General features: G+C 37.9%; 3 protein-coding genes across 4 annotated transcripts; 1 reads left to right on the plus strand and 2 right to left on the minus strand.

The window, feature by feature from the left end:
• Window positions 1-510: 510 nt before the first annotated feature.
• Window positions 511-18,059, minus strand: LOC137945547 (uncharacterized). 2 transcript variants are annotated; one of them, XM_068791483.1, is made up of 13 exons: window positions 17,932-18,059; window positions 17,328-17,408; window positions 15,816-15,849; window positions 15,666-15,714; window positions 14,289-14,359; window positions 13,886-13,944; window positions 13,427-13,525; window positions 10,193-10,250; window positions 9,437-9,573; window positions 9,041-9,097; window positions 1,911-2,008; window positions 1,438-1,652; window positions 511-1,342 (listed from the first exon to the last, which is right to left on the minus strand). In XM_068791483.1, exons 1-13 carry the CDS (start codon window positions 17,971-17,973, stop codon window positions 1,242-1,244), a joined length of 1,101 nt encoding a protein of 366 aa, XP_068647584.1. In that variant the 5' UTR covers window positions 17,974-18,059; the 3' UTR covers window positions 511-1,241. The 2 variants fall into 2 exon arrangements, with proteins under 2 accessions (XP_068647584.1, XP_068647582.1); XM_068791481.1 differs by having other exon boundaries at window positions 15,816-15,864.
• Window positions 17,948-19,614, plus strand: LOC137945548 (nifU-like protein 3, chloroplastic). Its single transcript, XM_068791484.1, has 4 exons — window positions 17,948-18,281; window positions 18,356-18,476; window positions 18,804-19,099; window positions 19,206-19,614. Exons 1-4 carry the CDS (start codon window positions 18,165-18,167, stop codon window positions 19,395-19,397), a joined length of 726 nt encoding a protein of 241 aa, XP_068647585.1. The 5' UTR covers window positions 17,948-18,164; the 3' UTR covers window positions 19,398-19,614.
• Window positions 19,615-20,196: 582 nt separating this feature from the next.
• On the minus strand, window positions 20,197-21,612 carry LOC137946535 (FLUCTUATING-LIGHT-ACCLIMATION protein 1, chloroplastic). Its single transcript, XM_068792875.1, has 3 exons — window positions 21,321-21,612; window positions 21,070-21,240; window positions 20,197-20,698 (listed from the first exon to the last, which is right to left on the minus strand). The coding sequence occupies exons 1-3, from the start codon at window positions 21,455-21,457 to the stop codon at window positions 20,455-20,457; spliced, it is 552 nt and encodes a 183-aa protein (XP_068648976.1). The 5' UTR covers window positions 21,458-21,612; the 3' UTR covers window positions 20,197-20,454.
• Between the last annotated feature and the right edge of the window lie 421 nt (window positions 21,613-22,033).

Here is a 22,033-nt window from a genome sequence, read left to right on the forward strand (position 1 = left end):
CTTCTTCAAATTATTCAAGGTTTAGTTTGAAAATATGAATCCAGTCCAACAGCATGTGATATTTTGGTTAGATAAATGAACAAAATGCGCTTGTCTTTGAGAATGGTAATCGACAGCTTCAGCTCATTTTTTGACTTTTAGCTGCAATCACCATGGGGGTTGTGACTGAGAAGATTTTATATGATTATGTTCAAGACACCAGCCCCATGAAAGATGGATCCCGACCGGTCAAGTTCAACTAAATTGTAAATAGGGGAAGCGAGAAGATGGACAAGGCGTAGGTATTGATTTTCAACATTTTAGGGGAAACAACTGCACTTGGGCTATACCACTATAGGGCCCCCTTCCCTATCTATTTTTGGACGCTCTCACCATCTAGTAGGGGATTTGTCGTCAACATCGGAAGGGGAGTTTTCACCGGACCAAAAACAGGAGAGACAAGGGCATCCCTCAAATTTAGTATGTCTTTCACAGATTTGTTGGGAACTAGCAAATCCAAACCCTTTGATTAACCAACTAAAAAGTAATATTTTAAAATACATAACAAAGGAGTTATCTTTGTTGTTTCTGTAGTTATAGATACGAATCATGATTTTCTTTTTTTTCTTTTACATTACATAAAATAGTTTAGATAACGATAATTTAGTTATCCAAAAAGAAAAAAAATAATTTGTTCTAACCTTAATGAAAACCGAAAACTGTCAGGCATCGTCCACCCGTCAAAATGAGAATTAAGTTTAGGTTGATAGATATACAAAAGTTAAACAAGAGCCGACGGTCAACTGTGGCCATCGGACGCTTCTGAGCAGAGCAGGGCAATGGAGACGTGTTAATACGACGTTGGAACCATCTCTTGTTCGAGAAAGTGGGAGGCAGTCACTTCCACTTCAGAACGCCAACATGGCCGGACAATAACCAATGGTGCCCACGCGTACACTGGAACGCGAAGAAAATGATGGACTAGACATTCCCTGCCTGTTCCAACAGTGAAAGGGTGAGTGCAGATTCTCCCCTTCGAAGCTTCTGCAAATAGGAAAGTCTGACAGGCGGATTGCCAGTGATTTACAGCTCCAGTCCTATTGAAATACGAACTAAACCCTCCCTTTCAACTCCAACTGGTCCCAGCTAGGCCTCTTTCACATTTCCAAGATAACTCTCTACATTATAAATACAAAAAGCAACCCACAGTCAATATAACACCTGGAGCCACACCAATACGAACCTACTTTAAGGTGCACTTCCTATGCAGTACCAACTCCATCCTTTTCGGTTGAACTCTTTTCTAGATGTGGAAATATCTGTTGGAGAGCCTTAGGCAGATTCAGTACAATTTCAGCGTACGCTGCCAAAAATAAAACAAACATAAACATGGTCAGATTCGGAGCAGTGATTTAATTTTAAATTATGAGGATATAAAGATTGACGGAGTTAAAGGACCTTCTGGTAAGCTCATAGTCCTCAGCGCATCCTCAGCATAAGTAAGAGGAGACGGGATAGCTTGGGCTATGGCTGCACCATTTCCTTTGTGATGATTTATTGTTGCAGAAGTTGTAATCATTTTCTTGGAGCAATGCAATGGCCAAGCCAAGACTCTGATGCGAGTGGGCAAGACAGAAACAAGGTCAATGTATCTGAGACTAACAGTCAGTTTACTGCACCAGAAAAGAACTAAGGTTAGAAATGTCAAACTATCATTACCCAAAACATTTATAGTGGAAATAGATGACAAAAATAAATGAAATAATAACAAGGATCTGAGATGCGATAAGCACTGATCTTATATCATGCCAAACATGGATAGTTAACTTGGATGAAGAAAATTGTGATCTCCCATTACATGCTAGTGCCTCCAGGAATGGCAACAATATTCATAGGACTTCATATGCAATGGATGATACATAAGAACATACCAATGAGACTCCTCAAGTACAAATTCAACCCGATCATAACAAAGGCTATGATAAAGCTCTCCGATCTGGTTACCATACAATTCCTTAATAAGGCGAACCTGTTTCAAGTAAAGAAATGAAAAAGCATACATAAGTGAAATTTTAGTTGATCAGAGCCAAACATGTGTACTGTGTATAACATTATATTCACAACGTACCAAAATTACATAAATAGAATGTACAGCAAACAGTACGAGCTTATGTTCACAAGGCTGAACAGAACTGTCTGTTTTATCATGAAAAGCCAACAGAATACAAACTGATAGCAGAATGCCTATGATGGCCAACTTACACTTGCTATCAGAAGTTATTTCTTCTCCAAAAGATACTTTTGATTAACTGTAAGATTAAGCAAAATCTCAGATTTAAAAGAGAGAAGAAACAGAGATGATAAGATTTCAGGAGAGAGGGAAAGAAAGGATGGAAGAGTCATTCATGATTAGTTAGATCTAATCCAGAACTTTTTTTTAAGGAAAAGAAATAACCATTCTTATATTCTGGAGTCGAAGGACACTAAACCAAAACACAAGCACTAAAATAATCAACTAGTATCCTCAAACAAGAAAAAATTTGGTAGCCATTCAAGTGTTTAATTAGTTCCTGATGTTCATACAAGTGTCGACTTCATGAAGAGATGAATCAAATTGCAAGCTGAAATCAGCCTTAAGTTCCACCCAGGGTTTGTAACTCAGGATCAAGACCCGACTCAGTGTTGCTCTACAGGGCAACTAGGCCAAAAAAGAATTTCGAAAAAGTTTAAAAAAAAAAAGGAATAGGAAAAAAATCTTCATTATAGTATATAACATGTTACATATAATTAGCTAAATATTTTAAAGATTTGTGAGGCATAAATTTAGTGCGTTGCAGGTCCATCATGACTAAATACTTGTTTGGTTGGAGAAAAAAAATTAATTAGTAATTAGGCTTCAAAGAAACAACTAATATTAATAAATGTCATAAATACAATAGTAAACAATATATACTCATTAATTAAATAATACATAAGTTCAACTTAAGGAAGAGAAAAAATTAAAAAATTTGTCACCTACATAGAGGAAGGAAGCAGAGGAAGAAGTATTTCTCAAAAGAAGAGGAAAAAAAAGAAGAAGAATAAAAGAAAAGAAAAGAAAAGAAAGAGGAGACGGAAGGTTAAGAAGCCAAAAGAAAGTAGAAAATAAATAAGGATTTGAAATAGAAAAGACATGGAAAAAGAAGCATGCAAGAAAGAATAAAGGAGAAGACTTTCTCAAGAAGAAGAAGAAGGAAAGAAAAGAAAAGAAAAGAAAGAGGAGACAAAAGGAGAAGAAGCCAAAAGAAAGTAGAAATTGTCTACCCAGGTGAACCATTCTACATAAAGATTAGCTGAAATAAATCAAAGAGTACATGTGTGCTCAGACCATCCCAAACAATACATATAAAAATGCTTTACCAAGACTTCTAATATAGAAAAGAAAATGTCAAATATGAAAATGGGTTTAGACAACAATGAGTCACATGTTGCCAAATAACAGACACCAAGAAACCTGCAGTAGAAGTGCTCCCAAAGTACATTATCCCCTAATAACACTAATGAATCAGTTGTGAAAGTACATTACCCAAAAATTGTCTCGAGTTTTGCGCATAATCTCAATGCAGCTCTTGCTACTTTTCCCCAAACTATCTTCTCTTCAATTTCTTTTCTCTTTTCTAAATCTCTCCAAGATTCTTATTTTTCATGGTATCAGAGTGGTAGAAGACATTCTTGGGTAGATTTCTACAGCCAAGGCTTCACTTTCCACATCGATCAACCCTACTGAAGGTCCTTTCCACCAATATCTGGACTGGTAGGCTAAAAATTGGATTTTTCTTCTTCTTCTTCTTCCTGCCATAACCATTTGGTTGATGGTTTCTTACTGCCCATTGAGCAATCCTTATGATCTACTACCCTTAAAGGATCCCTAACTGAAATCCTAGCCCCCTCTTACCTGCACACTCCTCCCAAGACCAGCGTCATCACCTCTTGCCTGCGTCATAATACTAGGTGTCCTCTAAACTGATTTTTCTAAAGTTTAATTGCTGATTTGGAGAGTGTGTGTGCCATTACCCATCAGATTGCGACTTAGAGTCTGCTGATTGTGCCCTAGTTTTGACTTGTGGGGCCCACTTAATCTGCTCAGGGTTCTTCTGTCATGGTGGTTGGAATTTTTTTGGAGTACGAGGGCTTGATGAGGATAGAATTGTCGTGTACTTTGATAGGATAGATGGCAGAATCCAGCAAGCAGGTTGCTGCACTTAAACCTATTGAGAGTTCAGAGAGCAAATACTCTCAATTTATCCAGATTACTTCAGTCAAATTGAATGGATCCAACTATGTAAATTGGCCCAGATCGGTACTTGTTTCTAGAAAACCAAAAGAATGGCTAAGTATATCAGAGATGATCCCCCTTATCTTATAAATGAAGACTGCAAAGCTGAAGACAATCAGGTGATGACATGGCTGGTGAATAGCATGCAGTCACGTTTCAGTGGCCAGATTTTAAGCAATGGGACAGCTAAGGAGATTTAGACCACATTGGCCTCTATTTTACCTCAAGAAAGTAATTTGTCTCTATAAAAATGAAGATTTGGGTGAAGGAAGAAGAGAAATTTGAGAAAAAAGGAGAAAGGAGAAAGAAATTTCTCTGAAGAGCAAGAAGAGACTCATTGAGAGTCGTGCACACCCCCCAGTCTTCTTAAATAACTGTCTTGGGGTAATAATTACACAAATACCCCTATACAATTAATAAACCTTATTCTCCTTTATCACCCTAACTATACATCCTATGTACATGAAACTTTAGCCACTAATATAAATTAACATGCAGAATAAGATCACATAAAGAAATTTAACCACAGAGGTGGTGAAATTACCAAAATACCCCTGGAAGATAAAATGACCGAAGTACCCCTGGATGTATTTTTAATAGTCTCATATTTATGAACTATGTACTCGATACTTCAACATGTAGAGGGGTGGGTTAGTTATGATTACTTCAATGAGATGAGGGGTGTTCTACAGGAAATCAGCACGTTTTATCCGTTTACTACAAATGCTGATGATATTCAGAAAGAGAAAAACCAGATTCATGTTGCCAGATTTCTGGATGGCTTAGGATCTGAATGATGATGTCACCACTCTTGAACAAGCCTTTAACAAAGTTATTCGAGCAGAAGGAGTGGTGGCTGGTAAACCTGATAAGGATACTCATTTTTTACATGCAACTGCTCTCAACCTCCACTCAGTCTCTAGTAAATTTGAGGCAAGAGGTCATGGGAGCAGCTATAGAGGTAGAAGTAAAGATTCCTCTTCTCAAGGTCATGGTCGGAGTGAAAGAGGTGTATTCATTGTGGTTGGACCAACCACTCCTCTGATAAATGCTAAGAGAAATTTAGCAAGCCAGTAAGGGTAAATTCTGTTGGGATAGTTGCTACTACAACACACTCTGCCCTCAGGAGTAGATTCAACGGTTGCTACAAAGACTTGGTCAATTGACCACTACTCCTATTACTCCTACCATTATTGACATTGATCTTTCTTCTATAGCTAGTGCCACGATGGCAAGAATAGGTATGCCAACACTGAATGTGTCCCATTCACCTTCCCGGATCATTGATTCAAGAGCCTCTACTCACATGTTAGGTATGACATCCTTGTTTTATTCAATTCACCCTTCTCAATCCAATCGTCATGTTACCTCAATGGATGAAGAGTTTTGTTCATTCCACACCTGATATATCCTTGAATTTTTTTCTTTTTGTTCCTAATTTTGCTGTTAATTTGCTATCTATAAGTCACAAAACAAAGTCTCTAAATTGTTTTGTAACCCTTTCTCCTACCTCTTGTATGTTTCAAGACTTGATGATGAAGAGGACGATTGGTTCAGGACTTGAGAAGGGCAAGCTCTATTTGCTGGACAATACACCTACTCAACAAATCGTGGCACTTACAGTCAAAGAATCTCCGCTTATATGGCTCTTGAATTTGGGGCATCAATCAACAGTCGAAGTCCGTCAATCCTTCCCTTCTTTGCCAGCTGATGTTTCCTTTGATTGTGAGTCATGTCAACAGGGAAAACATCATAAATCTAATTTCCCAGTTAGTTCTAATTGTAGTTCTCATATTTTTTAGTTAGTTCACTCAAATGTGTGGTCCCTGTTGAGTCCTCAGTCCATTTGGGTTTAAGTATTTTGTGTCATTTATTGATGACTTCAGTAGAGTCACATAGTTGCATCTATTTCAAGAGAAGTCTGAAATCTTTGATGTATTTGTCAAATTCTTTGATGACATTACAAATAGTTTGGTGCACGTATTAATATCTTTTGTACCAATAATGGACTTGAATTTCTCAATCACAAATTTGCATCATTCTATGCCATACGAGGTATTACTCATTAGACATTGTGTTTAATCTCCGGGAGTGGCTGAATGTAAAAACAAAAACCTTCTGGAAGTGTCTCGTACATTAATGTTTCACACGAAAGTTCCTATCTTTTTGGGGAGATGTTTTGTTAACATCGTGTTACTTGATTATTCACATGCCTTTGTCTATTTTAAAAGGACAAGTTCCTATGCAGGTTTTAAAACTCAATTGTAAGTTATTTGATGTTGCTCCTCTTATTTTTGGGCCTACCTGTTTTCTTCACTTGTTTAATCCATTTACAGATAAATTGTCTCCTCGTGCAGTTAAATGAACTTTTTGAGTTATTCACGTCATCATAAAGGATACAAATGTTTTGATCGTACTTATCCTTTTATGTCACATTTTTTGAAAACACTCCTTACTTTACCCCTTCTACAAAGTCTCATTCATCATCCGATACTTCTATGGATATCCTAGTTCCCATTGCTCTTATGGATGCACCAAATACAGGTTCTACTCCACCACTCCAGGTATGCTGCAATCGACATCCTCACCGTCTTCTGCCTGCACCAATGCTCATTGAGGCTCTAGCACATGAGCTCGTCCCTTAGTACCAGCCATCTTCCTCTTTGCCTACAAGTCCGGTTTCATCATATTTAGACCTTCCCTTAAGTCTTCAAAAAGGCAAAAGGTCATGTACCTCTCATCCTATCTCTCAATATCTTTGTTTTGATTATTTGTTCCCTTCCTATAAATTGTTTACTATGTCACTGTCTGTGTCTTCTACACCTCGTTCAGTGCAGGACGCTATGGCTTTACCTGAATGAAAATGAGCTATGGATGAGAAGATGAATGCTTTGGAATCTAGGGGCAAATGGAGTCTTTATGAACCTCCTTCTGAGGCAATTATTATGGGGTGCCGTTGGGTCTACACCATTAAATATTGAGTTGATAGAACTATTGACCGATATAAAGCTAGATTGGTCGCCAAGGGTTATACCCACACGGAGTAGATGTATTTGAAACATTTTCTCTTGTCGCTAGACTCACTTCAGTTCGCATTTTGGTTTCGGTGGCAATTAACCAAGGTTGGCTGTTATTTAAGGTGGATGTAGAAAATGCATTTTTGTATAGCGACTTAAAGGAGGAAGTGTATATGGAGCAACCTCCTAGTAATGTTGTTGAAGGGGAGATATTGAAAGTGTGTTGGTTGAAGAAACCTATCTATGGGCTTAAACAAAGTCTTAGAGCATGGTTCCAAAAATACAACAATGTGATGGTGAAGTTTGGGCTCCATAGAACTCATTGTGATCATTCTATGTTTGTGCTAAAAAGAAAGACTGGTATTGTTGTATTAGTCGTATATGTTGATGATATTGTATTATTATCTACGAGTAACTTGGAAGGAATTGAAGAAATAAAAACATATTAGGCCACACACTTTCAAACTAAAGATTTGGGACAACTGAAATATTTTATGAGTATTGAAGTAGCTCGGAGCAAGAAGGGTGTTGTTCTATGTCAAAGGAAATATGTTGTAGATATGTTGCAAAAGTATGGTCTCTTGGGAGCTAAGCCAGTGGATACTCCTATGGAAGTAAATGTTGAACTTCATGGCTCTCACAGTCCTATTCTCAAGGACAAGACCCAATATAGATGCCTAGTTAGGAAATTGATTTATGTAATAGTTATTAGGTCAGATATATCCTACTTAGTAGGACTATTGAATCAATTTATGGAAAACCAACAATTGGTACATTTAGAAGCAACTCAAAAGAATTATGAAATATTTGAAAGGTGCTCCTAGAAAAGGCTTACTATATACTCTGAATGAGGAGGTTAATATATTAGGAAAATCAACTACAGATTATGTGGGTGTAAAATGGATAGAAAATCTACTATTGGTTACTGTTGTTTTGTTGGAGGTGACATAATGAGTTGGACGTGCATGAAACAAGTTGTAGTGGCTAGATCTAGTGCAAAGGCAGAATACAAAATGATGGCTGATACAATTAGTGAGCTTATGTGAGTGAAATCAGTTCTTTTTGAGTTTGGGTTTCCTTAACTTATGGTTACGAAAAGTGATAATCAAGTTGCTACATCGTAGTAATCCGGTGTTGCATGAAAGAATAAATCATATAGAAATTGATTGTCACTTCATTAGGGATGTTGTCATGCAAGGGAACGTGGTCACCTTGTACGTAAAGTTTTTAGAACAACTTGGGGATATGTTCACCAAACCTCTTGATGGTGTGAACATCTTGCATTTTGTGACAAGTTGGGACTATTGGATATTTACTCTCCAGCTTTGACGTTGAGTGTTAAAATACTGATGTAAGTGTAGTTTGGTCATTTTACCAAACTTATGTTAAGGTCATATGATTTTAGTATATTGGGTTACTTACTTGCCTTTATGTTATGTTTCAAGTTTGGCATAATTTTGTTATGTATGAAAGAAGTTATAAAGGATATTGCACATAGGGGCATTATTGTCCTTATACATCAAATCACTTAAGTGATGTTCCAAAGAGGGGACAGGCTCGAATTTTTAGCCTAATCTCAACGCAGCTCTTGCTGCTTTTCCCCAAACTCTCTTCTCTTCTCAATTTCCTCTCTCTCTGTTCTAAATACCCCAATATTCTTAATTTTCAAATGTAATAAACACAAGGCTGCCAAGATTCTTCCCATAATTTAAGAAATTCAACAACAAACCTGTTCCCGTCGATCAACATAAGCTTGCAGAATTTCTCCAACATAATCAATAAATTTCTGGTGGAAAAAGTAGCACAAAATAGGCAGAATGAGTTTTCTACACAAAACCAAGTTCAAAGAACAGTATGAGACTTGCACAACAAGATATACTGAAGTGGAAATAGACATTGATCCCATAGAAAGGCATGCTTAACACGACAGGCCAATCTTAAGTGAATCTACTGATAAGATGTGGTACCCATTAATCTCAAATTCCAACCCATTGTTGCTTGCGCAAAAAAGGCCTAAACAGATCTGAAATGGAGATCTTGAAGCCCATCCAAACAACTATCCTCAGAGTAAAATAAATACAATATCTCAAAAAAGAAGTAAGAAAAATGCAAACGGCAGACGAACCATGGCATTTGAAGATAAAAGATCATTTTCTGCTTCCCGAATTGGAAGGAAAAAAGGAACTGTATGTTCCATGACGGTCATCTTCTCAAGGAATGATTTGCTCTCGAGTACACAATGGTAAATATCACAAGGTTCTCCTGACAAGAGAAAGGCCAGAGCTAAATCAATCAGATGCCCTAAGTGTACATCCAGATAGCCTATACTTAAGGAAAAAGTCACATTTCAGACAAAAAAATCAAAATATGAGCAAAACCCAAACACAATTAACTTTTTATATCAGGAGAAACAATCAGTGACAGAAAGCAAAAAAGAATGATTACTCTAGTCAAGACCATCTTCATATACTTGGTAGTAATTAAAAAGCAACCTTTGTATAGTCAAAATGAACTTCTTAAACTTGGGCTTTATAACAAAACATATTGCTTTTCCTAATCACAAAATTGAGGATGAAACCAGACATTAAGAGCTGTGCAAAAATTACTCAGCATCAAACCAAATTAATTCCATGGCATTGTCAAAATCATGCTTATTTCCATTCTTTTGTGAATAAACAAAAAAAAGTACAGTGAGGGGAATGGAATCAAGGAAAAGAAAAAAAAAAAGGAACAAGAAAATATTCTAACATTGTACAAAATTACAATCCATTTCAGTATGGGTATGTGGATTGATTCAGACCCAATAAATTCGTATCAGCATTAGAAAGAGAATGAAGCAGAGAACAATTTAAAAGTTAGAGGCAGAAATATGGGAAGGTACCAGCATATGACGTTTCATACTGAATCCCAATTCTTGCTCCTTCTAAGCAACAAATTACCTGCACAAAAGAATAAGAAGCTGTAGATTCCATCAGTGAAGCTTCAATCAGCTAAACCTTGAAATCAGAAACCAAATAATGGTGCATTCAAATTGAGTGGGATACTCAGATTAGATTGCAAAGTCATTAAGATTCACAAATCTCATCTGCAGCCTACAGCATGGCAGAGAAAATTCAAATATACACATCATTTGCAAATATATATACTAAAAAAAATATCGCTAAAGTTCCAGAACCTACTCATGTCACGACTTCATGATCATAATCAGAAAGCATGATAAACAAAACGGTTCAGAGCAAGTTTGAACTCAATCATATATCGGACTTGATAGTTATGCATCTCAATTCATTTATACGATACTAGTAACCTACAGTTGTGCTGCAAGCATGTATCCTGGTTTTCTTACTTAAGTAGACAAACAACTAGGCTGAATCACATTGGAATTTAGTAAGTCAGGCCAATGGCTTAATCATACTAGCTAAGGTGACTCGGAGCAATTCTGCTGCCAGGACCCTGTGGTTCTGACATGTTGACTTGATTCAGCATAGTCAGCCAAGTCGATCAGGTTTCCCTGTGTAACATGCATTTACTGCAAGACCAATGATAGATGCTCTAAAATTAGATTTTTTTTTCATTTTAAGTAATTTATCTCACTCAATAAGACCTGATGAAATTATCATTCTTCATTCCTAAGGATGCTAAAAATAATACATTCTTACTGCTTCTCACAATAAACATAAGTTTGTGCTACATTTTCTCTTGATAATACAACCGGAAAAACTACAAGAATGCTACCAATACTCTTAAAATGATTCTCTCATGTGGCTCGTACGACTAATAATCCTAATTTGTCTCCATTAGATGATTAAAGTTCAGATTTAAGAAACTAGATACGTGTTTAATTTAAACAGTTCACATGGTTCATACCATATAATCCAAATTGTGGATAAAATGTAACCAATCATAACCATTAATTGATTTAATTTCGTTCCTAAAGATGGTAATGTGTTTGAACTGGAGAAATCAATTTGATCAAAGCATCGATTGCTTTTTGAAGTTCAAATCCATGTTTTACTTCACAAATTTAGTAATAACATTAATGAAAGTACTGCCAAATATTATTACTCTTAAAAGATGAGAATTGTGCTAAAGGAGGAAGGGTACACAGAAACCTACATAAAAAAAACATATATATGGAGGAAAAAGAACAAGACGGGCCACCCTATGATAAGCCATGCTGATACAGCACAGAAACCCAAATGAAAAAAAAAAAAAAAACAATATAGCAATTTCCATTATTGAAGCCTCAAGCTGAAACGTATTTCCCATTAACAAGATGTGCACACAACTCCTATACGCAACAATGAATCACCATAGAGGTTGACAAATCTTACCTATCTCATCATAGACAGGAAGAAAACACCATGCCGATAACCTTCTGCTAAGAAAAGCAAATGATAACCACCAAAGAATCCCTTTCCACAACAAGTGAACACAAGCAAGAAGGCCTGACAATAAACTCTCGTCCCACAAAAGTAGGAAATAGACCTCGACTACAGAAGCATCATAGTACAAATGTTGCACTTCTCAAGCTCGTTGTCTGAGAGTAAGAGTTATTATGTGTGAGATAATTATCTCACATTGGTGTATGTCTGGAAGTACCCTAAGCTTATTATTTGCATAGGAGCCTCCTAACTTCAGCCAATTATTTTAGGAGGAACTGGCCCAACTTTTAAACTTTAACAATGTCTTTGAATTAGGTCCAATCTTCCTCTCTTTTTTTTCATTTTAAAAAAAAAATATTCTTGACTCAATTTTTTAATATTTTTTAGATGAATTTAAAAGTGACTAGGATTTGAAACAGTTTATACTACTGAAAGATAAAGAACATCAAATGGTCAGTGAGTGGCACAAGCTGATAAATCACACCCCTAGATCTAACTTGTCACTATTTATAATCTGTAATTGAGAGAACTCACCTTCTGCTCAAAGTATGCCAATGCATACCATGCAATTGGAAGGTATACAACTGCCCACCTATTCCAGCCCCATTTCATCCCAAATTTCAGATGTCCTTTTTACACAAGTTCGGTCAAGTTTAGGAAGAGGACTTCTGATGAATTGTCTAGAGTAGGTCATTTATCTAGGTCCATGTGGTAAAAAATGAAGATATGTGGTTTCTTATCAAACTAGCACCGTTCAATCCTCCACCCCCTCCAAAAAAAGGGAAGGGAAGGAAAAAGGTAAACTGGTTCAAGCTGAATTTTAATGTCAGCAGTGGAGTTAACCTGCACTCAACCAGTGAGGGTGGTGAAATCCAAGTATCTGGAGCTCCACTCATCCAGTCTTTTCTCCCCTTTTCAATCATCACAATTCTGCAGAGGCGTGGTTACTATATCACTCTTTTAGAGACTGAGTTTATGGTGAAAGCTTCTGTTTACACTCTTCCGTGGAGGGTGCTTCTGTGACTCCTCTGATGAGATTGAGGACATACTTCTTCCTTCATCAACACACGGGAACATACCTCCCGAAGTGTGAATACTGTTTCTAATTACCTCACCAGGATTAGCTCCTCCATCAACATCTTGTGATCAGAGGCAGTGTACCCACTGAGAAGTCGTATTTTCAGGTTTCTATGTATCAGCTCGTGCTTGACAATACCTCCTAGAAGCATTCTACTTTCCATGAAAAAACATTCAAAAAAAAAAAAAATGGTGTCCCAAGTGGAACCTCGATACAATTGAACCCTGACTAAGGAAGAAAGATCTGGTTTCGTATCTAGTTTTCTTTTTTTCAATGTTACTCACAAACAATACACCCAATACCCCTGGTGAGACTTGAACCTCCCCGACTCACCCCCCCACAAGATGAGATAATGAGTCATAGTGTCTCATGCGACATGGAATTGCACAATGAAATCTCTCACTTCATTATACATTTGGGTACATACACATTAAATATGGAACAGAATAACATTGTAAGGCAGAGAAATTACCAACCCAGACAATATTAAAGTAAGACAAAAGAATAATCGAAACTGACAGCTAGACCTTAGCAGAGTCGGTAATCTTGAATTCTTCCTGCTTTCAGCATAACACGGTTACCTTTTTATGAAACAAATGAATGAAAGTAGCCATAAAGAAATCGAGAAAAATCTATATAAAATAAGTAGTACCTTAGTTCCAATTTTGTAAGTTGTTTTCCCTTGGAAGTGAGAGTCCGGTACAATACTTTTCTGATCTGGCATTGCCTTTCTATCTGCTTCCATGTGAACCTGATATGCAGAACTAAAGACTGATTACTCATCAAACATTATAATAACATAAGAAAGATTTTACCCTGTCATCAATATAAATAATTTACACAAAATTTTCCTCTCTCTCTCTCAGACACATACACACACCCAAATAATGTTGAAGTTCATGGTCTACTTGTATCTGTATGACACAAAATCCAAAAATTAAATGCAAGATTAGCTAATGGACTTCAACCAAACCAAGAAAATCATCACACAATTTACTCTGATGTAACACTGAGGTGACAAAAACTCTTGCTTCCATCATGCTTCTGAGATAACAAATATGGATAGCAAGTAGAACACAAGAGAATAAATTAGAAAAATGAGAAGACTTACCCTCTCTCTGATTGTAGCTAATAAGCCATCGTTCCATTGTTCACCATCCACAGATATCTCTGCAAAACGTACTTTCACTTGGGATTAAAAATAACTGTCATTCACCATAAGTGGATGCTTTTAATATAACACGAATTAAAAAGAATGATTCATAATGACAAAAAATATATGGAAGGAGGAGCAATAATGTTCAAAAATATAATAAAAGATTAGGCATTTGAATAGTTTAAGCACTGAGTGTCTTTAGAGATTATGTGGATAATCCCAACGTGATAACTGAAACAACAAAGTAAGAAAAAACCATTCATAGATGGCAGATTAAAGTAACAGATTCATTGATATTTTAAAACGAAGAGAGTACAATAAATAACCGAATCTCCACACACAACCACATGAACGTTACCTTCGGTCTGAGCAGCTCGTGCAGCTTCAAATTCCTTTTGCAGACGTTCAAAAACAAGCTTATCAGAATCCCTAAAGCAAGGGCAGAGCCTTCCAGTTAAAAGAATCAGGTTGGATATAACGAACCTTAGCAATTTGTTCTTTTGTTTTTATTTTTCAGCAAGTTGTTCTTCTTTTTCAAAAAAAAAAATCTCTTATGGCATCTTAACATAGCAAAAGACTGTCAACTGGAAGGAAAACCAGACAAAGTTAATAACAATTCTTCAGTACATATTATATACTCGGTATTACATCAATGCAGCTTGTAAATTCATCTTAAAGTGGTCTTGAATTTCTTAAAGAAAATACATAACATTATACATGTTTACACATGAAATTAACCAGTGTTTTTCTTCCCTGTGAATGTGCTCATAATGATTTACTGAAATAGCTAAATATGACACACTTCAGATTTGCAGTTGAAATTATGTATATTAAAACCGAAAGCATGCAAAAAAAATGGCTTTAATAGACCATATCAATAATCACAAATGTACAAAAGAAAGATATCACAGCTTATATGCCAAAGTATTATCATCAAAAAGTAAGACCAACTTTCTGGAAATATTCCGAGAACAAATATTTTGACTAATAGAAGAAAATGATAGATAAACTAGGCCAAATATAGATAAGAGTTACAAAACATTGCAAAATGGTAGTTTGGTGATTTCTCTCTGTCTAAACCTCCTAGGCATAAACTTATCTTATTCAGTATGTTTGAGAGTTTATGTAGCTCAAGTTTCATGTAGTTAGGAGGAGTAATGTAGGAGATATAAGGGTTTAAGTGAGTGATGGTATTATAATCTGCGTACCCATGTTTAAGCTATAAGTATGGATTAGGGTTGATCAGAACCCTAATCACGAGAGTCTCGATTCTCTTGCTGCCGCCCCCCTTCTTCTTCTCTCTTAATCTTCTTTATTGCATTAATTTAACAATAAGTGTGAAAGACAAAAAGAAAATCATGCTACAGTTTTTTTGTTCTCTATATGTATTTCATTTGTCAAATACAGAACAGAGTGCTAAAACAAGCTAGGTTTCTCTACAATCAAAGTTTCAAAGAAAAAGTATGCCAATGTTATTGTATTCAGCAGGTAACACTTCATATTTTGATGGCCACAAGAAAAATATCATGCTTAAATCCATCACCATACAACCCATGTACTAAAAGATTTTATACCCATAACCATATGTAGAAAACACACTCAAACATCATTCCTTTTTCAAATGTTAAAACATATCAGCTCTGCATCTGAATAGACATCAACAAAAAAAACTTCTCCACAGAAACAAGGCAAGAACTGCTTCAAACATGAACCTTAAACATCTGACCAACAATACCGTGATAAACGTTCTGTCAATTCTTCATGCCTTTTGACAAGGTTTGCCACTAAAAGAGAAATAAGACGATTTTAGTAGTTGATGCAGAAACATACATCAAATAAGTGAACTTCAAAATTGCAAATGAAAGAATATGCTAAGAAGGCTTACATCTTGCTCGGGTAGTCTCCAGCCGCAAATCTTCCTCTTGCAAAAAATTCTACAGAAAATCAACATCATTGGACCAAAGAAAGCTAAGATGAAGACCTAAAAACTGGAAGATATATGATGCAGTCCTATCTCATTTGCGGGGAAATCTCAACATCTACACCAATGGCTTTTATGTTATTTTCTTCTTCTTTTTTATAAAGCTTTACTCTGCTTGTTTTGATATTTGTGAGAGACATTGTGTGCTGGCACATTAGCAATAGTATGAGAAACATGCATGAAATTATGCCAACGAGAACAATAAGCAGAATTGCCTTCTGACAAATAAAAAATGCCAATAAGCTGGATTCGGGAGTTGGGACCACATAATTTCGTAGATACATGATAATGTAGATCTAAGTGTTGAAGTAAGAAACAAACCCAGCAAAGAACAAAAAAATTCTGTAAGAAACATAATAAAACATAATAAAGCTTTACTCTGCTTGTTTTGATATTTGTGAGAGACATAGTGTGCTGGCACATTAGCAATAGTATGAGAAACATGCATGAAATTATGCCAATGAGAACAATATGCAGAATTGCCTTCTGACAAATAAAAAAGGCCAATTAGATGGATTCGGGAGTTGGGACCACATAATTTCTTAGATACGTGATAATATGTAGATCTAAGTGTTGAAATAAGAAACAAACCCAGCAAAGAACAAAAAAATTCAGTAAGAAACATAATAAAACATAGAAGCACACCATGTAATTGCTTTCCACTTTTCCTCTAAAGGCACATATGCATAAGCCAAGATGTTTTAGCCGCATCTTTAAAAAAAATAAAAATAATGAAAAAATAAAAAGTTGTACTGGTCATAGCAGCATTTCAGCCATGCCCATGAGGAGATTTCAGGTGAAATTCATGTATTTTGTCTTAAAGAAGCATTTAAGTATTCTAACTGTTCCCTATTCAGTATCAGCATTTTCAGACAGTTCACACTATTCAGAAGTAGGCTAAACTTGGGTATCTTGAACGTGAAACATTTGCTGGACATGCTCCCTATTATTCATTCGGGTAAAATGGGTATCAGATTTTTAGGTATCATTTACAGTATCGATGCCAACATAGTGAACCTCGATTAGATTCCCCTAGTATTATTTTTTATGTGTTTTTAACACATTCCATGAAGAATTTCAGCAGAGAAGGCTTATGGAGCGCTACTGATTCAAGTTTACCTTTGGCACCTATGTAAAACTTAAAAAGAGTATAACATCCAGACGGCCGAGGGGCAATCTGTCCCAATGAAAGCCAAATAGAAGATTTATAATCTCAACAATTAGCAACTAGCAAATATGAAGAAATCAGATACCAAAGAAAGCAACCAGTAAATGAAATTTTGAAAGCAAATTATAATCTTCTAACCACATAACAAGGCAGAGATAATTATGACAGTTAATCCAATCACACTATTGAACAAACTAGGCCACAACTCCGAATTTCTTGACAGGAGATAAACAGGACAAGGAAAAAACCTTGAAAGCAGGGTCACTTGTAATAGGCTTCTTCCGCAGAGTCTTCCTCCTTGCAGACTCTTCCAAGTCACTCTCCATGATCTGCGTAATCGGGGAAAGAATTCTCCGACTCTTATTTTCAGTCGTCGAAAGTGAGAAATAAAGTTGCAGCAAGGATTCCCTAATCGAGTCCAGGAATACAAGGAAAGCAAGATGTGCCAAAAGCTAGAAAAACAAAAGGCAAACTTAACAACAGACGACTGTGAGCCGCCGGCAAACAACAGACGACGTGCCCCCAGCCGAGACAGACTCACAGAAGAGAAAAGCAAGGCGACTCGGAATGAGAGGAGTTTTGGCGCGTGTTTCAGTATTTCAGAGATCTGACTTTCACACAGACATTGACGGTTTCGGCCAATTTTATCCCAATGAGGCGTGTCTTTGAAAACTATCAGTGCCCCATTTGACCCGAAATCAGCCATTTGTTCTGATTTAATGACCGGTTCGATTTTAATAAACATTGGTGATAATTGAGGGTTTTGTTACAATTGAGGACGTTTTAGAACTTAGACTGCATATTATCTATTACAAATAGGATCTGTTACCCTCTAGTTGATAAGTCACATACCTCTCTGCTGCTGGCTGTTGCCTCCGTGGGCTCACGTGGCATCGTCTCGTTCTCTTGTTAGACAGGACGTGGCATCACTTCTATCTTCAGCGTATCGTACCTTATGTTCTTGCAGCTGCGTTCTCCATCAACCCATCGAAGGCCCTCCTGTCATCCCTTCTACGCCCCGAGTTCTACAAACGAATCTGCAACCTGTTCAGGATTTTCATGGAATTACCTCAGTGAATTAAAAGATGAGCTCTCTTTCACGCCAATTGCAGAGCCCAAAAGCAAGAGCTGGAACTACTCAAAATTTCCAGATTTCACCTTCGCGCGAACTAGTTTCAAGCACACATTCAGTCATTACTAAGGTACCCCATTTTCTCATCTCCAATATGAATTTTCAGGCATGATCCCCCTGATGTCGTTGCCCATTGTTCCGTAGAACAAAGTCTCAGTATCGGGCTTAATTGCGTCGAAGCAGAATGGTTTTAGCAGAGGCCAGTTTGATATCAGATATTTCTTACGCACTGGTTTCAGCAGTCGGGCGAGGAAGCGTCAAGGAGGTAAATCGAGTCTTGTACCAATGGGTTTCATTATAATGCTTTGCGTGAGAAACAAGTTGAAAATCAGATGTGTACTGGATGACAAGACGGCCATTTTAATCAAACAGTTTATGTGCTCCAGGATTTTTAGAGAAGAAAACCAAATACCAGCGTAGGATAATGGCTTTAAGTACTTGACTGGAACCGTATTCAAAAAGGACGACTGTAAAACAGTTTTTCTTTTTTCTTTCTTCGGACTTTGGAATTCGAATAGCCTGTATAATTATCATCGCAAATTGCTATTTTGCATTGACCTGTTTATATATCTTTGATCTGAAATCGAAACAGGTGTTGCCGTCCCAAGATGCGTTCTGCCACTTACGGAAGAGAGCGTTGAATTGGTTTTGGATCAAGTTCGTCCTGGTCTAATGGCTGATGGAGGAAATGTCGCTCTCCATGAAATAGATGGACTTGTTGTGGTTTTGAAGCTGCAAGGAGCATGTGGATCATGTCCAAGCTCTACAATGACTCTCAAAATGGGCATAGAAACTCGCCTAAGGGACAAAATCCCTGAAATTCAAGCCGTCGAGCAGATTCTAGACACTGAGACTGGCCTTGAGCTCAACGAGGAAAATATAGAGAAGGTACTTTAGTTTCATTTGCGCTTGATTTCTTCTTTTCTTCTGCTTCTAGACATATGAAGGGACTATTACCTCAAGTAGATAGACTGAGAGGCAGTATATATTTCAGGTCCTGGCAGAAATTCGACCATATCTTTCTGGAACAGGAGGGGGAGTCCTTGAGTTAGTTGAGATCAATGGCTATGTTGTGAAGGTTCGCCTGAGTGGGCCTGCGGCTGGAGTGATGACTGTCCGCGTTGCATTGACACAGAAACTGAGAGAAAAAATACCTGCTATTGCAGCTGTGCAGCTTATAGATTAGATACACACTAGTCTTTTATTCTGTGTAAAATGTGAGAGTGGATTCAACATTCTTCGGAGGTTCCCAAAGCCGCACATGATTGAGAAATATATTTCCAAATGAGAATCCATCGAGAATTACATTTCGCTATGATGGCTCCCTTCTTCGCTGGGGCCTCCATTTGCCTCGTATAAGAAGCTCGGTGGAGGATATTATATTCATCGGTCCCGAATTTGCCTTGCCAAACAGCCTCCATTTTTATCAAGCATTTCAAGGGGGTCGACAAAAGACTTACATTTAGCATATCTCACTAAAACTATGCTTAGCGATTTGTGGGTAATCAGAGACGGTTGTTTACAGTTCAAGGGTGTCAAGAAAAGACTTGCATTTAGCATATCTTAGTAAAATTATGCTTAGCGATTTGTCGGTAATCAGAGACGATCGTTTTGGGTGCATTTCTTGCATTAATCCCCATCTTCGAAATGGCGGATCCGAGTGAGAAAGAGGAGGGTATTTTCCAAGGCGAGAGGTGAGGGTTGGCACTTGGGAGATTGAAGGGAAACAGTAAACAGCTCTAAAGCTTTCAGGGCATTGGCGTGGCCGGAAAAGAGGCGGCCCATGACAGAATCGTCAACGACGAAGGTGGAGATGAGCAGGGGTGGGATATGGTTGCGGAGGAAAGAGGGGAAAGACTTGGGCAAGATAATGAGAGATAGGATTGCAGGCTGCCCATCCAACTTGCTAGCAAGAAAAAATAGAGCTTCCTGTTCTTGAAGAGCTTGAATGGAACAGCGTTCCACCATCTATAAAACTAATTCAGGTGGTTCTGTTCTTGAATTATCAGGATTTCTTGGTAAAACAACGAAAGAAGTATTCGACTGTGGCCTGATCCATTTTTCCAATAGAACGCCAATATTAATGGAATGTTATGCTCCTGATTTACAAGCGACTTTCGGTTTTAGTTTACATATGTCAGGTCATCTAAAAACTCAAGAATTATACACCCATTGCAGACATTTCATTAATTGCAGTATCTCCCCACTTCAAAATTTGGTTCCTGCACATCAAAACTTCGCACTCAAAATTCGTCGTCGTCATCATCATCTCTTGAGCCTCTAAAACTTCGAACGACGGTTGCAACCACCCCAAGAACCAGAAACAGTGCAAAAAAATCGAATCCTCCGCCAACTCCGACGGCGACGCTTGGCCCTGGCACGAAGAACGAGAAGGGGGACCAGCCCCATCCGCCGTAGAACGGCGACCCAAATCCATACCCTCCGATTAGGGGCGGCGCTACAGGTGGATTTATGTAAATATTTGTCCTGCAGATTTTGGCATATCATCCCAAGGTTAGAGAATTCTGCGCATACTACTATGAGTCAATGACCACGGTGTTTTTTAATTTTCTATAGAAGAAGAATCATCCCTTTCGTTTTGATTGAGAACAGTTCAGTCTTCAATATGATATACGAATTCCAGTAAATTCCCAACTTCTTGAGCATAAAAAGTCTGTAGCCTCCCAACCAATAGTTAAGCAAATTGGTTCAGAGCGGATAACTAAGATCCCTCGGTCACAGAGGTAGCAGATGAGATGATTCAGGCGGCAGCAGCAGCACACCCACATCATGCTCCAATGATCGACATAAAGCCCAGTAACCATGTGCTAAAACAACAGATTCTCTTCAGTTCTCACCTCGAGTTATTGATCCGAGGAGACGATGGTCGTGGGGCAGCCGATCGAAACGCCTGACCGCCCACCCGACCACCAGACTTGGCCGCCATAGCATCATGAACAAACCCCATCGTCAGAACGCCAGTAGCAAGTGTGACGAGTGCTATTTTCGCTAACCCCAAATCCTTCCCACTGCAAATGCAACACCATTAATAACCCTAACTCCATCACCCAGGAACAACTACCATCGCAGCAATTCAAAAAATGCATACCTTGCAGAGTCTGGCTCTTTGTTGTGGATGGATGACGCACACGAGACCGAAAGGAGCGGCTTGAGCTTCTTCTTCTGTCCGCAAGTCGGGCGAAGAGTTCTGAGGAAAAAACTCTGGTGAGAAGAGGCCATGGCCATGACTGGCTCGTGAGAAACGAATGCAATGGAATGCAGAGGGCGATCGGTGGCAGTGGAATTTGTTTCCCGATTTCGAGTCCGGGACGGAGTAGATCTTTCTTTTAGGCGGAGCAGCTTATCCTTTACTGTGCTAGAGAAACTGCCACGTGGTTACATCTAAATGGACTCGCAGGAATTCAGAGAAGGCCGATATTTGAAGACTAGTGGGCTTGGCGATTCCCATCAGCCCATGGACTCCAAATGACCACGCACAGATCAGTGAGAGGCCATCATCTCTCGTCTCCATTAATTACCTGACCCTTTAAACAGTGAATTTCTCAGGAAACAAAATTCTATCTCATTCAAAGAAGCAATCTGAACAGAACCACCCGCTTCTATCATATCCAGAAGCTCAAACTAATTATATGCAAGCACACTCGAAGACCCAATCGCATCTTCAAGTTCATCACCGACACAGGTCGTGAAAAGACAGGATAGGATTTTCAGTAAGGCTCCACCCAGCCATTTCAAATACAGCTCACAACACCCAGATATACCTAACTAATTACCTTATAAACAAGCGACTCTTCACCCTTC

This window comes from Aristolochia californica, unplaced genomic scaffold (assembly GCF_029961685.1).
Source record: "Aristolochia californica isolate CCGP_79_NKW_82.1479 unplaced genomic scaffold, dmAriCali1.0.hap1 SCAF_12, whole genome shotgun sequence".
Taxonomy (NCBI): Eukaryota; Viridiplantae; Streptophyta; class Magnoliopsida; order Piperales; family Aristolochiaceae; genus Aristolochia; species Aristolochia californica.

What these genes read in the sequence shown, in the direction of transcription:
- LOC137945547 (XM_068791481.1), bottom strand. Translation starts at nt 17,973, where the DNA reads ATGCCACGTGAGCCCACGGAGGCAACAGCCAGCAGCAGAGAG. An exon ending in CAACAGCCAGCAGCAGAGAG is followed by an intron (nt 17,409 to 17,931) that starts GTATGTGACTTA and finishes CCGATTACGCAG; the next exon opens with ATCATGGAGAGTGACTTGGA. An exon ending in GTACTTGAGGAGTCTCATTG is followed by an intron (nt 1,653 to 1,910) that starts GTATGTTCTTAT and finishes TTTCTGGTGCAG; the next exon opens with TAAACTGACTGTTAGTCTCA.
- LOC137945548 (XM_068791484.1), top strand. Translation starts at nt 18,165, where the DNA reads ATGAGCTCTCTTTCACGCCAATTGCAGAGCCCAAAAGCAAGAGCTGGA. An exon ending in CACATTCAGTCATTACTAAG is followed by an intron (nt 18,282 to 18,355) that starts GTACCCCATTTT and finishes ATTGTTCCGTAG; the next exon opens with AACAAAGTCTCAGTATCGGG. An exon ending in GGCGAGGAAGCGTCAAGGAG is followed by an intron (nt 18,477 to 18,803) that starts GTAAATCGAGTC and finishes AAATCGAAACAG; the next exon opens with GTGTTGCCGTCCCAAGATGC.
- LOC137946535 (XM_068792875.1), bottom strand. Translation starts at nt 21,457, where the DNA reads ATGGCCATGGCCTCTTCTCACCAGAGTTTTTTCCTCAGAACTCTTCGC. An exon ending in AAAGAGCCAGACTCTGCAAG is followed by an intron (nt 21,241 to 21,320) that starts GTATGCATTTTT and finishes TTGCATTTGCAG; the next exon opens with TGGGAAGGATTTGGGGTTAG. An exon ending in CCTCGGATCAATAACTCGAG is followed by an intron (nt 20,699 to 21,069) that starts GTGAGAACTGAA and finishes CAAAATCTGCAG; the next exon opens with GACAAATATTTACATAAATC.